The 13,680-nt window shown below is 32.9% G+C and overlaps 1 protein-coding gene across 4 annotated transcripts in view; it reads right to left on the bottom strand.

The window, feature by feature from the left end:
- Positions 1-13,680, bottom strand: part of MDGA2 (MAM domain containing glycosylphosphatidylinositol anchor 2) — a 797,923-nt gene that overhangs the window by 261,891 nt on the left and 522,352 nt on the right. For all 4 annotated transcript variants that reach the window (XM_074328195.2, XM_088796863.1, XM_074328196.2 and 1 more), the window contains exon 5: positions 3,720-3,852. In XM_074328195.2, the coding sequence (XP_074184296.2) occupies positions 3,720-3,852 (133 nt within the window). The remainder of the gene's footprint in view (positions 1-3,719; positions 3,853-13,680) is intronic.

Below are 13,680 nucleotides of genomic sequence, written 5' to 3'. Positions count from 1 at the left end.
CTGAATGGGAGTAGGAAAACAACCAAAACAACTTTTGGACCCTGATACATTATATCAATTAGTCAAGAAGTATGCGTGACAAGAAATAAATAATCATAATACTTGATGTTTTATAAAATTCCATGAATTGTCATAATAAGGTTTAAGATAGCTACATTAGTTACGATAAATAATGACATTTCTGTAACAGGAGATTTTTCATAGCAGGTCAAGTAATCAACAGAAGCCAACAAATGATCGGACACTCCATGGCAGATATAAAATTATAAGTTCTATTATAATACCAATTCATAGTAGGAAAGTTAAGAAAACACATTATTGGTAAATCTGTTAATGATACTGACTTTTAAAATGACACCCAGATGTTGCTCTTCCAAGCAGTTGTAGGAAATTGATTTTTATTAACAGAAGTTCCATTCATACAATGGCATGGGTTCACAGAAAGCAGCTGATAACAAAGGCAACATTTGTTCTCCAAAACCATTAGTTATGCTTGTTTAAACTACACACCTTGCTAAGTCATTCTCCAGAAAGTCTAATTCAGCAAGTATGGAAAGGGCCAAGAATATCGTACACCATTCTGTAACTGTTTTGTTGTAAAACTTTTAGAAATCCTTATCCACAGCAGACATTGTTTCCATCTTCATATGCCGTGTCATTTGGTATTGTACAAATCAGGTAACAGAATGATTGCAATTAAAAAGTTTATTTGATGATAGAGATGTTAAAATGAAATTTTGTCCAAAAATACATTTATTATTCAATTATTTGATTTCCATTACAAAAATTATTTCCAAAGTTCACATTCATAAACATATTAACAGAGAAGATTAATCAAACATACTCCAATATTTATAATAGGATATTTGTCCCCTCAATAAGTTATACATTTTCCTTGACATTTTGCACACCAAGAGTTAAAAACATGGGAACGTGATGTCATTACAGATTCACAAGAGTAAAAACTGTAAAGGGCACCCGACGCTCACATTGATCATGGCAATGGTGACTCATGATCTTCTTTCAATGTTAAAAAAACAATGAACTTGCCTGTATGCACTTATTTGTCAGTTTATGGCCCTTTTTACATGAAGATGCTGAAAGCTTAATTTATTCCTGGTGTACTTTGAGAGCTACCTCAATGATTTCACCTATTTGAAATGCACAAACTATTCCAATTTCCTGAGCAAACCAGATGGGAAAAGCGCTGAAGCAGACCTGGTTTGAATATGTAAAGCACTAGGCACATGACATGCCTGATTAGAGTTATTGAAGAGGCAAACAAAGTATTAGCAATATTTTGAAACCCAATTATTTACCATAATTCTGATGCTCAGTTTGGAATGAGCATGAAGAGAAATTTTGTGAGATCATTTGTAAAAGAGAATAATAGGTTATTTTGTTTGCTCAGCCTAGGTATCCAATACTTGAGCCTGAAAAATAAAGAATGGAGCAGAAAGCTGAAAGTGCCCCTGTGCTCTGCATAGGATACGTCGCCAAATCTAAGTTTTTTGGGTTTGTGGTTGTTAAAAATCATCTCAAAAATAAAGTCACTCATCTACTTTAAAAGACCTCAAGAATTGTAGTTACCCCTCGTGGTAATATTCTCCATTCAGCTTTAAGATAAGAAGGCCTTATTTATTCCTAATAAAACACTCTGGCTGAGATTTAAGTTCATTTTCTCAAGCTCCACAAAAATAGCGAATGGCTAGTCCATCTCCTATTAAGATAACTCTTCAAACATTGAAATCCATCTTGCCCCCACCCTTATTAGCTATGGGACATTGGGAACTAATAAAACCACACATTTGTGCAGCATAAAAAATATTAAATATAATTTTATTGTAACTCTTTTACTTTAAAGAATTTTTGTTTATGATGATTGCGGTCATTCTCAAAACAACCCAATAAGGATAATGTAATTACTAAGGGCCAGTTAGTCATGCCAGATGATAGGAAAAGATGCGATTAAAAAAAACACAAAAATCCACCTGCTTACATGCCAGTCATTATAAAGATAAACTAGGATAATACACATGAAATATTTTTAAATTAACAAAGCACTGCTCAGGTGCAAAGTTGTCACATAAGTATTAATACATCTACTATTTTGTTTTTCCTCATTCTACTGCAATGTCTTTACTCAACCCCTAAGACCCGCTTCCATTTTATCTTTAATTTTTCTCTCTGGATCATGAGTATTTTAAAAAGACATTGAAGAAAATAAGAAAAACAAAATTAGTTATCATAATTCACAACATATTTCATGCCAAGAAGAACAACAAAATCACACTCAGTTCTTTTTGTTAATCTCTGATTTTTATTTCTCAATATCCTATTTATTAATTTTCAAGTTAAATGATATTATTAATCTTTATAAGTCTTAGGTCCATTAAAATTTTATATTTCTATTTTTTCCTAAACATAAGTTTTTTTCAAGTCTTTCCCATCCTTTATGATAAAGGTTAATTTTCTCTCCCACATTCTTCTTTTGCTTTAGTGACTTTTATCTGGTGCTTCGTAGAGCATTTCTCTAGTTGAAGGCAATTTACATCTTACTCAATACCTATTATTGCTGACCCCTAATAGAAATCCAACAAATTTCTGATGAATAAATAAAGGGATAAATAAAAGAATGAGTCTTTCAAAGTTTTAACAACTCATGGGAACATACGTTGATAAATCAATGTATGAGTACATATATTTTTTTTCATTTTTCAATAAGTCCTAGGTTTAATCTTTTCACCAAATAAACTGAATAGAGTTGCTGACTAGCTCTGTGTTAGAAGAACTAATAACGTGTGTTTCACATGCTTCCTATGTAGCAAGTTATTAATTCTTCCCTACCACTTAGGAGTTTCTGAGGAAACTGAAGCACATAAGAGTGAAGTGACTTGCTAGACAAAAATCCAAGAGCTGATAAGTGGCAGAACAGGACCTAAAGCCAAGTATACCAAGGCTTTTTAAAGGTTTTTGTTAATGGGGAAAGTAATTTTAAAACTCTTTACTAATATAATTATTGAAAAGTCAAAAAAGTTTTTAATTGCACTTAAAGTTTCTCTAAACCAGCTGAAATTCTAATTCATTAATGTGATTGTTTATACAGTCACACAAAAGATAGTTCATTCACGTGCTTTCTTTGCTCTTTCACGTAGCAATTTTTCTTGTTTGCAGTTATTCTGAGATTTGTATTTGTAAACACAGGCTAACTCAAGTTTTAGTCTTGCTAATATTTTGACATTGTCTACAAAAATACTTTCCTAAAAACACCTACTTACAATCACCAATTAGATTTCTTGACTTGAAACAGAAAAAATAAAAATAAAAAAGGTGCTTTCACTTAGTTTTGGGATCACAAAACACTTTTATAAATTTAGATTATAAATTTTTTATATGAAGAATCTAATATTTCTCAGAAATTTTTGAGAACAGGATATAGGCTTGCTTGTGACAGTTATGAATTCAATAATAAGGGAATATAATTTTGTATGCCACATAAACAAACATATGGGAGCATGTTGCAAATAAATTTTACAGTGTCCACTTGCCAAAAGCTTTTCAGATAGCAAAGAATTTTTTTTGTGTGGGGGGTGGCAGGGTTGAGGAATGCCTTGTTCCTACATATACTATAGAAATCATTTGGCCTATAAGAAAGTTAAAGAACCATTAAATATTAGTTGTGGATAATAGACATAAAACATTCAGAGATAGTTCCTTACCTGTTTTATTGGAAAGTCTAAATGACACCATTTTATCAGGAATATTACATACGTTCCTCACAGAAGCAATACAGCTATAATTAGCATAGTCCTGAGGTCGAAGATTCTTTAGTTTTAAGATCTTTGTTTCACCCTGAAAACGTAAAAAAAAAAGAAAAATAATTAGCAAAATTCAAGAGTAACAAAAATGAACGAAAGAATGAATCATATCATATGCTGTACTAAATCATATTATTATCAGAATATGATAGATTGTCTTATTTTTAAGGAAAATGCCGTAAGTTAAAAAAAGGAAAACAGTGCATTTAAAAATAATATGGAATGTGCCTGGAGATAAAAACTGAAAGACTACAATGAAAATTCATAATGTTTTCTTTGCAAACTATCTTCCTAGGGGGGAAAAATCTATTTCTGGTGGTAATTATGCAAATTATTATGCAAAGATCAGAACAGTGTACTTAATAATGGATTTTATTCAGCAAACACTGCAATCTATGCAGACTTCAATATTAAATGTTATGAAAGAATTCTGAAAAACAGCCAATAAATAAAACACTATTGGTAGAATGAGTTAATGAAGTTAATCTGATGATAACTATATTTATATACATAAATATTTTGTGAATATCGAGCAAGGACCTATAACTGTACAGATCTAAAACTGTATTAAAGAAGTGTTCATGACTGTATCAATATTATTACTTTCTTTTGTTATTTTGTATTCAGGGGTTCAAGGCCTCAGGGAAATCTGCAAAATTGTAGATACATTCAAATATGTCAAATGGCCAAAAACATACTACAATCTCTTAATTAGCCAAGAAAGGCCATGTAACAACATGAAATTATTCAAAGGATGAAAAGAACAAACAAGAACAATAAAAAGAAGGAATAAAACCCTCCTGCTCAATTCAAATTAGGTCCCATGGGATTTCTTGAAGAATTCTATGCATCTTTTCAAATAGTTCCTCTCATAAATAACTTAATTATGAAGATGGTATCCCAATGGCATCATATTTTATAGCAATTTTCAAAATGTTATTTTTTTCCAGATAACGTCTGGAAGCATTTGTTATTATTATTGTACTTAAGCAACATCACACAGATCCTAAAAGTAGCAACTTCCATGTATTCTTCAAAATTATCAAAATAATTAGTGACGATACATAAAGATTGTGCCTGTTCATTTGCAAAAAAATAAAAGCTTTCCACACATAGGTAGGCACACAGAGTTTTCCAAATGTGTCACATGAATATCTCCTTCAATGTGCATGGACATTGGGGCCATAATTTTCATTCAATGTCAAAAATCAAGTCTTAAATCAATCACGCCTTCAGCATTTTCCTCCATGGGATAAACAACAATCTCCATTTAAAATTTTTGTTTAGGAAATACATTGCATTCTTTGTGTACAAAAAAAAATACAAATATACCCCACACAAACATACAGTCAGTATGTGTTATTCTAGAACATATTTAAAACAAGCTTTCAGTGTATTACAGTTATTATTTATATTAACTATATATAATGCCTACAAAAGTGTGCTTAGTTAGAAAGCATAGTTGAAAGAAAATGTTATACCAGAATCCATAGACACAGATAATTTTATTTTTTTATTTTCTCATTTAGCTGACATAATATTGTATTAGTTTCAGGCATACAATATAGTGATTAGGCATCTATATAACTTATGAAGTGATCACCCCCAAAAATCTAGTACACATCTGACACCATACATAGTTATTACAATACTGATATATTCCTAATGCTCTACTTTACATACCTGTTATTATTTTGGAACTACCAATTTGTACTTCTTAATCTCTTCCCCTTTTACCCATCCCCCCATTCCTCCTCCCATTTGGCAACAATAAAAATTTTCTCAGTATCAATGAATCTGTTTCTGCTTCATGTGTTTGTTTATTTTGTTCTTTAGATTCCATATGTAAGTGAAGTCATATGGCATTTGTCTTTATCTGACTTACTCTACTCAGTATAATACCCTCTAGGTCCATCCATGTTGTTGCACATGGCAAGATTTCATTTTTTTAATGGCTGAGAAATAGTCTACTACACGAGATGTGACAATTAAGTTTGTTAACTCATCCTAGAAAAAGTGCTACATACCTCATTGCTTAATATCACTACAGTCACCTTCGAAGTACTCCCATTGGGAAGCTATTCACTGATGCCAGCACCTAGTCCACCCTTCAAAGCGATTTTGGAACTCATTTTCTGGAATGGCCATCAGAGCTGTCATTGTACTACCCTTAAAGTCCTGAATGTCATCAAAAAGTCTTCCTTTCAATATTGCCTTTACCTTGGGGTAAAGAAAGAAGTCATTGGGGGCCAGATCAGGTGAGTAGGGAGGGTGTTCCAATACAGTTATCTGTTTACTGGCTAAAAACTCCCTCACAGACAGTGCCGTGTGAGCTGGTGCATTGTCATGATGCAAGAGCTATGAATGGTTGGCGAAAAGTTCAGGTTGTCTAACTTTTTCATGCAGCCTTTTCAGCACTTCCAAATAGTAAACTTGATTAACTATTTGTCCAGTTGGTACAAATACAAAATGAATAATCCCTTTGATATCAAAAAAGGTTATCAACATTGTTGCAATCATGTTCATCACCTTAATTGTCAGACCTCGTACATATGTACCATCTTTGCTTTACCCATTCATCCATTGATGGACACCCAGGTTGCCTCCTTATCTTCGCTATTGTAAATAATGCAGCAATGGACATATGGATGCACATGTCCCGTTGAGTAGTATTTGGGTTTCTTCAAATAAATATCCAGAATTGAGATTACTGGGTCCTTCTCTGTCTCTTATTATAGCTTTTGTTTTGAAGTCTATTTGACCTGGTACAAATATTGCTACCCCAGCTTTTTCTTTTTCTTTTTCATTTCCATTTTCATGAAATTTTTTTCAATCCCTTTATTTTCAGTCTGTGTGTGTCTTTCAATATTAAGTGAATCTCTTGTAGTCAGCATATGTGAGGGTATTTTCTTGTTATCTATTCAGCAATCATATGTCTTTTGATTGCAGCATTTAATCAATTTACACTGAAATAAGTATTGATATGCAGTTATTGCCATTTTTTTTATTCATACTTTTTATCTTTTTTTTTCTTCTTGTTCTTAAAGAAGTCCCCCTAACATTTCTTGTAATACTGGTTTTGTGGTGATGAATTCCATTAGCTTTTTCTTATCTGGGAAGATCCCTATCTGTCCTTCAATTTTAAATGACAGTTTTTTCTGGGTATAGTAATCTTGGTTGAAGGTCCTTGCTTTTCATCACTTTGAATACTTCAAGCCAATCCCTCTGACTTGCAAAGTTTCTGTTGATAAATCAGCTGACAATCTTACAGGAGCCCCCTTGTAGGTAATTAACTTTAGGCAACTTCCTCTCACTCAGTCACAATCTCCACTTGTTTCCACAAGACGGAAGTTATGGGGACTTCTCTTGGAACCTGGGCTGGGAAGACTGGTGTGGGGCTGGGACCCCTTGCTCCTCCAGGGGGCATGTACACAGCCCATATATCCCTCTCGATTTTTAATGGTCACATTTGGGCATAGGACCAGCCTGTTCCATGTCTATGTCCCTACTACCTGTCTTGAGGTGGCATCTTCTGTATGTCCTTAATTGTAGGGCTTTGGTTCAGCTGCCCTGTTTCCCTGAAAATAAGACCTAGCCAGACAATCAGCTCTAATTTGTCTTTTGGAGCAAAAATTAGTATAAGACCCAGTCGTATTTTACTATAATATAAGACTGAGAATATAATATAATATAATATAATATAATATAATATAATATAATATAATATAATATAATATAATATATAATACCAGGTTTTATATTAATATTTGCTCCAAAAGATGCATTAGAGCTGATTGTCTGGCCAGGTCTTATTTTCGGGGAAATACAGTAGACTTCAGGCAATTCTCAATGATGGGTATTCTGAAGTTCAGTTGTAATTTTGAGGTGTCTGTGGGAAGAGGCAAGCACAGCACTTACTACTCCACCATCTTGATTGGAAGCTCAGTTAATTTTCAAATGAGGTGGTGCATTCTTCTCCTCCTACCTTTGTGACTATTATCTCTTAGATTTTTTCACTTTTTTTCTCCTCTCAGAATTTAACTGTTGGTATCTCTGAAATTCTATTTGTTCCATAGTTAATCTCACTATAAGATTCCCCTAAATGATTTTATCCTTGCTGATGAATTCATACTACAAGCCTCATTCCCCCACCACAACACCAAGTCTGTACCTCTATTCCAGATTTCTCCCTTAAGTTTCATATGCATATACCAAATTTTCACCTCAATGTGTTCATTTTGATGTCTCACAGGAACTGAAAACTGAACATATTCTAAATGGAACTTCAAGGCTTGTCCTCTAAATCTTCTTTGTTTAATGACAGGAATCTTAGACTTTCAATTACTATTTCTTATTCATATATTCAGATTTTCTCTCTGTTGGAGCCTTTTATTGACCTGCAAGCATGTTTAATCTCAACCGTTCTTTTTATTTATTTTCAAATGTAATCCTCTAAACCCTACATGCAACTGAAAAATTCCTGATTGTACTTGGTATAGTTTAAGAATGCAAGCCAGTAAAATGATCTAATCTATAACCAGGAGGAAAATATACAAATCTGATCACTTAATTTCTCTGCTTAAATCATGAACAATTTACTATTGTTCTTAAAAATAAACAACAATACCTATTGACATGACTGTCAACACTATCCGATCTGCATTCTCCCTGCCATCCCAGTCTCATCTCATTCTTTCTGTGCCTTGCATGTATCGAGCTTCCTACTGCCACAGACCCTTTGCACATGTGTGGCTCTTCATCTCTCTATCCCTAATCAATTTCGTCTCATTCTTAGATCCCTACAGTCTTTACTTCCACAAGAAATCTTTCTCACTTTCTGGAGTAGGAGGATTCCCCTTTGGTGAGATCTGCTTATATCTCTTTATGATGCAGTCTCATTTTCCCGTTTATTTTCATAATGGATTTATGTTCTGTCAACCCCACACTTGTTTGTACATACCCAAAGGGAGGGACCCTGCCTGTGTCACTCTCAGCACTATGCTCCAAGCAGCTAACACAGGACATAGCATAGGAGACACACTTTTTAGATTAATAATTTTTAAATTAAAAGTACTACAACTACCTACATTTCACCACTCAGGGCTTTATTTTATATGATTTCTCTAGAACTTACTATCTGTTTGGCACCTGATATGAGCTCAGTAGACGTTAATACATATAATCAGTATTCTAAAAGCAATCATAGCATGGTCATGATTTTCAAATATATACAAAAAATTAACAGTCGTTTAGATTTATATTTCATGGTAAAGTCTCTTTATTCACACAGAGTTAATTATATTCTACCTGTATTTCTTGCATCTGTTTCCACTGACAAATTATTTTTAATCCATATTTTCTGAATACTATTTCAACGCTCCACTGAAACTGTACCTACTAATGTCATTAATGATGTTCTTTTGTTAAAATTCAACAAATCCTTTTTTTATGATTCTATATTTCTCTGCTTGCTTCTAGCACTTTAGATTACTTTGCTACTTTGACAGTCACTTATGTGTAGGTAATTAATTATAAATATAATAATTGTGTCACTTATTGGGTTTGTTTTTCCATTTCATTTTCTATCTAGTGTACAAATTTTTGTCTGTAATGTTCTACTAATGTACTCCTAGTAGAAACTGATCCTTTATAATAGTTTCATTTATTATCTAGGTACAGGTACCTGACAAATTTCTAAGCAAGTGGTCAGAAATACTGCTGGTGTTTACACTACCCAAAAGTAAATAATCTAAATTGGGTAGTAATATTGAGATTTTAAGGCTTAAAGAGAATGCCCCTTCCCTTTGCAATGATTCCCATACTTTATAAACACCAACGAGTATGGCCCAATAAACATAATGGTTTGCACACAACATATCCTAGTTAATTTTTATGCAGAACAGTGCAGCAATATAAGCACATGAGAAGGAGAGGCAAAAAGAAAGAATAACTGTTACTGTAAGCCTAGATACTCATATTTCCAGTGGTTCAGGTAGCGTGGAATTGGCGAATTTGGGGGTTGATCTAAGATGATTTACATCTTGTAGTCAGAAAACAAAATATTAAGATGTGTGAGTGTACAAGACAGTCATCTAGGTTTATATGTAAGATTAAACGATGCAGCACATCAAAGAGTAAGAGGGACTAATGCAGACACAGTCTATTGAAGTAAAATAGAAATAGGCATACTTATGGAAGGATTTGAACCCTACCCAAATAATTTATCACATTCAGAAAATGATAAAGGTATTCAGGCTGACTCTCTTCCTCTCAATAAATAGCTCCCAAACTATAGGATATTTTTTTTAAGTGTAGCAGAATGTATAACAAACAGAGAATATCAGTGTGTGTGTGTGTGTGTGTGTGTGTGTGTGTATTACCAAGTGACATGCATGTATACATATGGATGAATATTTTTATAATTATTTAGACTTTACCACTTGTAACTGTTTTATCACATGACATTAATTTTATTTTGTTGATCATATACATTTAATATTCTGTGATGTGGGAAGGCTTTTTGCATGTGAATTTCCATGATTTGTAAAACAGAATTTTCAGTTGATTATTATATAATTAGTTTAATTAGCTTAATTATAACTAATTATGTAATTGATGTAAATATGTTCAGTTTTGTAATTATATGGTATAATTACAATACACAAGATGATGTTATGAACATCTTTACAAAAGTTCTAGAAAAATTGCAAGAATATGTGTAATTTGTAAAATTTAAGCACATGTTTCTTTAACATTCAGAAAATTATTTTCAACACCTATAGTTAACATTTAAAACTACTTTTTTAAATAAAAGAAATAAAAAAAGTATTTTACACATTTTCCACTAATAACTATTGCCCCAAGTAGTATTTTCACTTTACTTATAATAGAAATTGGAGCTTTCTAAAAATATGTACTTTCAGATATCAGTAAATTAATAATAATGATAATATTCACATTATCATTATTCACATTCATTGTTGTTGCTTTAATGATAATTTATTACAAACCTATAAATAACAATATACGCTAGCCTACATCTTCAGTATTGAGTGGAAGAATGAAAAGCAAAATTACTCCTCTTGGGTTTATTACATTATATGCTTATGAATTTATATCAGCCTCTGGAACACACACCAATTTAATTCCAGAAACACTATCTATAAAAAGGTATAAAGAATATTTTGTCACTCAACAGGGTGGTGAAAAAAATATTCAATTCAAATTGATATAGTTATTAGCTTAGTATGAATGGGTGTGTGGGATATCTCTTTATCTTAGAAATCTATTTTATTAAAAACAAGACATTTTTATTGAACACCAAAACATCTTTAAAATAAATTTAATTTTCTAACATTAAAAAAATAAGCAGACTATGATCTGTCATTTGAATCCATCCACAAAATAGTCCTAGTATACCTTCCCAGCTTTGTTGTCCAGTCGTCCCCACATATACTCTCATTATTCTGCTCAACCAGAGATATGGACAATCTTTAGAGATATGATCTTCTTTCTGTATTCTTGCAGGTGCTGTTGCTTTCCATCTTGAATGCTCTCTGCAGCAGTATTGTGTGCCTCTGTTTTGATAACCATTTTTACTTTGTATCATAGTCACTGTTTACATGTACATTTCAACAAAGTTAGAGAAGGAGCCCAGTAACCTGTATCTCTGAAAGAAAGTTGCCAATATCTTATACATAGTAGATCTTAGTTATTTTAATGGGATCTTATTTACAGTGTAAAGACAGGAGGCCATTGGATCTATGGAAATTAATTAAAACATGATCAAAGTGCTCCAATACCAACAATGCTAACAAGTAATGTTTTTCCATCATGAAGTACACATGGCAGTGGATGGTAAACAACAGTCCAAAAAATCAATAACACCTAAGAATTATACAACGCACACGCTAGCACACTAGGCAAAAGGCAAAGTAAACACTATTCATAGGTGATTACAAACAGCAAATCCATTATACTAAGGGGGAAAAAAAGAGTCAATCCTGGGAAATATTTCAAGGATACAACACAACACTAATTTTAAATCTAAAAAAATTGTGATAAGTAGACCAAATAATTGATGCCTTTAACTCAATAACACAATTATGAAGTTCCTTAGAAATTTATGAGTTTATTTTCAATAAAGGAAAAAAACAACTATACACAACGTTATGTATTAGAACCTACATAGAAATTAGATTTTATAATTGTAAAAATAAAAACCACAGGCTAAGTCCATTATGTTGCTTTCTAGTGTTGGACAATCATACTTCACACAGTCCTTCCAAATATCCAAGGCAGTTAGAAACTACAAATAAGGACATTGGTTTGCTATCAAGTAGATTCCTGGATAAAAATGTTCTCTACATCATATTTATCTATATTATAAAATGTGCCCAGGAGGCTAGAGTCAACCCTGGAATTCTCAATCTATTAATTATAATTATTTTCATTCTTTATAGAAACCATGCTTACTTTGTATCTCTCTATATTTGAAATCATATAAATCTAAAAATGTTATTGTAAGTATCATTGCACCCCCCTTGAGAAAACTGTGGACTCAAGCAGAGTAACAAATGACAGCCCAGGGGGACCAAATATTGAACTTTGGCAACAGCAGGTGTTTTATCATTTCCTAATAAGCAGGCGTGCACAGCAAGCCTCACCAGTTCTTATCTTCATACTAGTAGACAGAATCACATATTTATGTTATCAGAGTAGTCTTTGTAGGCATTTGCATTTGTGATTCCTACACAAAAATAAACCTCCCATGATCCATTGGAAAGAGACCCTTGAATCTCCAGGTGGCTATATACAACTAACTGGCTGTCCTGCCCATGAGAGGTAATTTCTTTATATGAAGCATTCCAGAATGCCTTAAGTAAATGACCAGCTTCCTATGCATCTATGATAAACACACATATGAGGTCTGACAATTAAGTTCACGAACTCATCCTAGAAAAAGTGCTACATATCTCATTGCTGAATATCACTACGGTCACCTTTGAAGTACTCCCCTTGGGAACCTGTACACTGATGCCAGCACCTAGTCTACCATTCAAAGCAATTTTGGAACTCTTTCTTGAATGGCCATCAGAGCTGCCATCATATAACCCTTGATGTCCTGAATGTCATCAAAATGTCTTCCTCTCAATATTTCCTTTCTCTTCAAGTAAAGAAAGGAGTCATTGGGGGCCAGAACCGGTGAGTAGGGAGGGTGTTCCAACACAGTTATTTGTTTACTGGCTAAAAACTCCCTCACAGACAGTGCCGTGTGAGCTGGTGCATTGTTGTGATGCAAGAGCCATGAATTGTTGGTGAAAACCTCAGGTTGTTTTCATCTTTTTAATGTAGGCTTTTCAGCACTTCCAAATAGTAAAGTTTGTTAACTGTTTGTCCAATCAGTACAAATTCAAATGAATAATCCCTCTGATATCAAAAAAGTTTAGCAACATAGTTGCAACAAGTTGGAGGACTTAATTGTCACACCTCCTATACACAAGAAGACTCAAAGTAGTATCTCAAAGGTTCATAAGTCTTAATAAAACTGGTATTGGAAAGTCTTACATTAGTTTTCAAATTGTTCACAGAGCAATACCACATGTGACAAAGAAGTAAAATCAAAACGGAGGGGATCAGGTTTTTCTTTGCTTGATCATATTGCATTGCCAATATCAATCATCCTCAGTTTAATAACCTTATGATCATCCTCCTCTAATTGATCTACAAATTCAATAAAACCTCAATGAAAATCTTAGACTTTTTGTGGAAACTAACAAGATGATCCTAAAATTTAAGTGGAAATAGAAGCTGAAACATCCAAAACAATACTGAAAAGATGAACACAGTTGAAGGACTTATT

This window comes from Rhinolophus sinicus, chromosome 3, assembly GCF_057876585.1.
Source record: "Rhinolophus sinicus isolate RSI-liver-muscle chromosome 3, RSI-T2T, whole genome shotgun sequence".
Lineage (NCBI taxonomy): Eukaryota > Metazoa > Chordata > Mammalia > Chiroptera > Rhinolophidae > Rhinolophus > Rhinolophus sinicus.
Note: the sequence above shows the minus strand (reverse complement) of the source record. Positions and strands in the feature narration are given on the sequence as shown.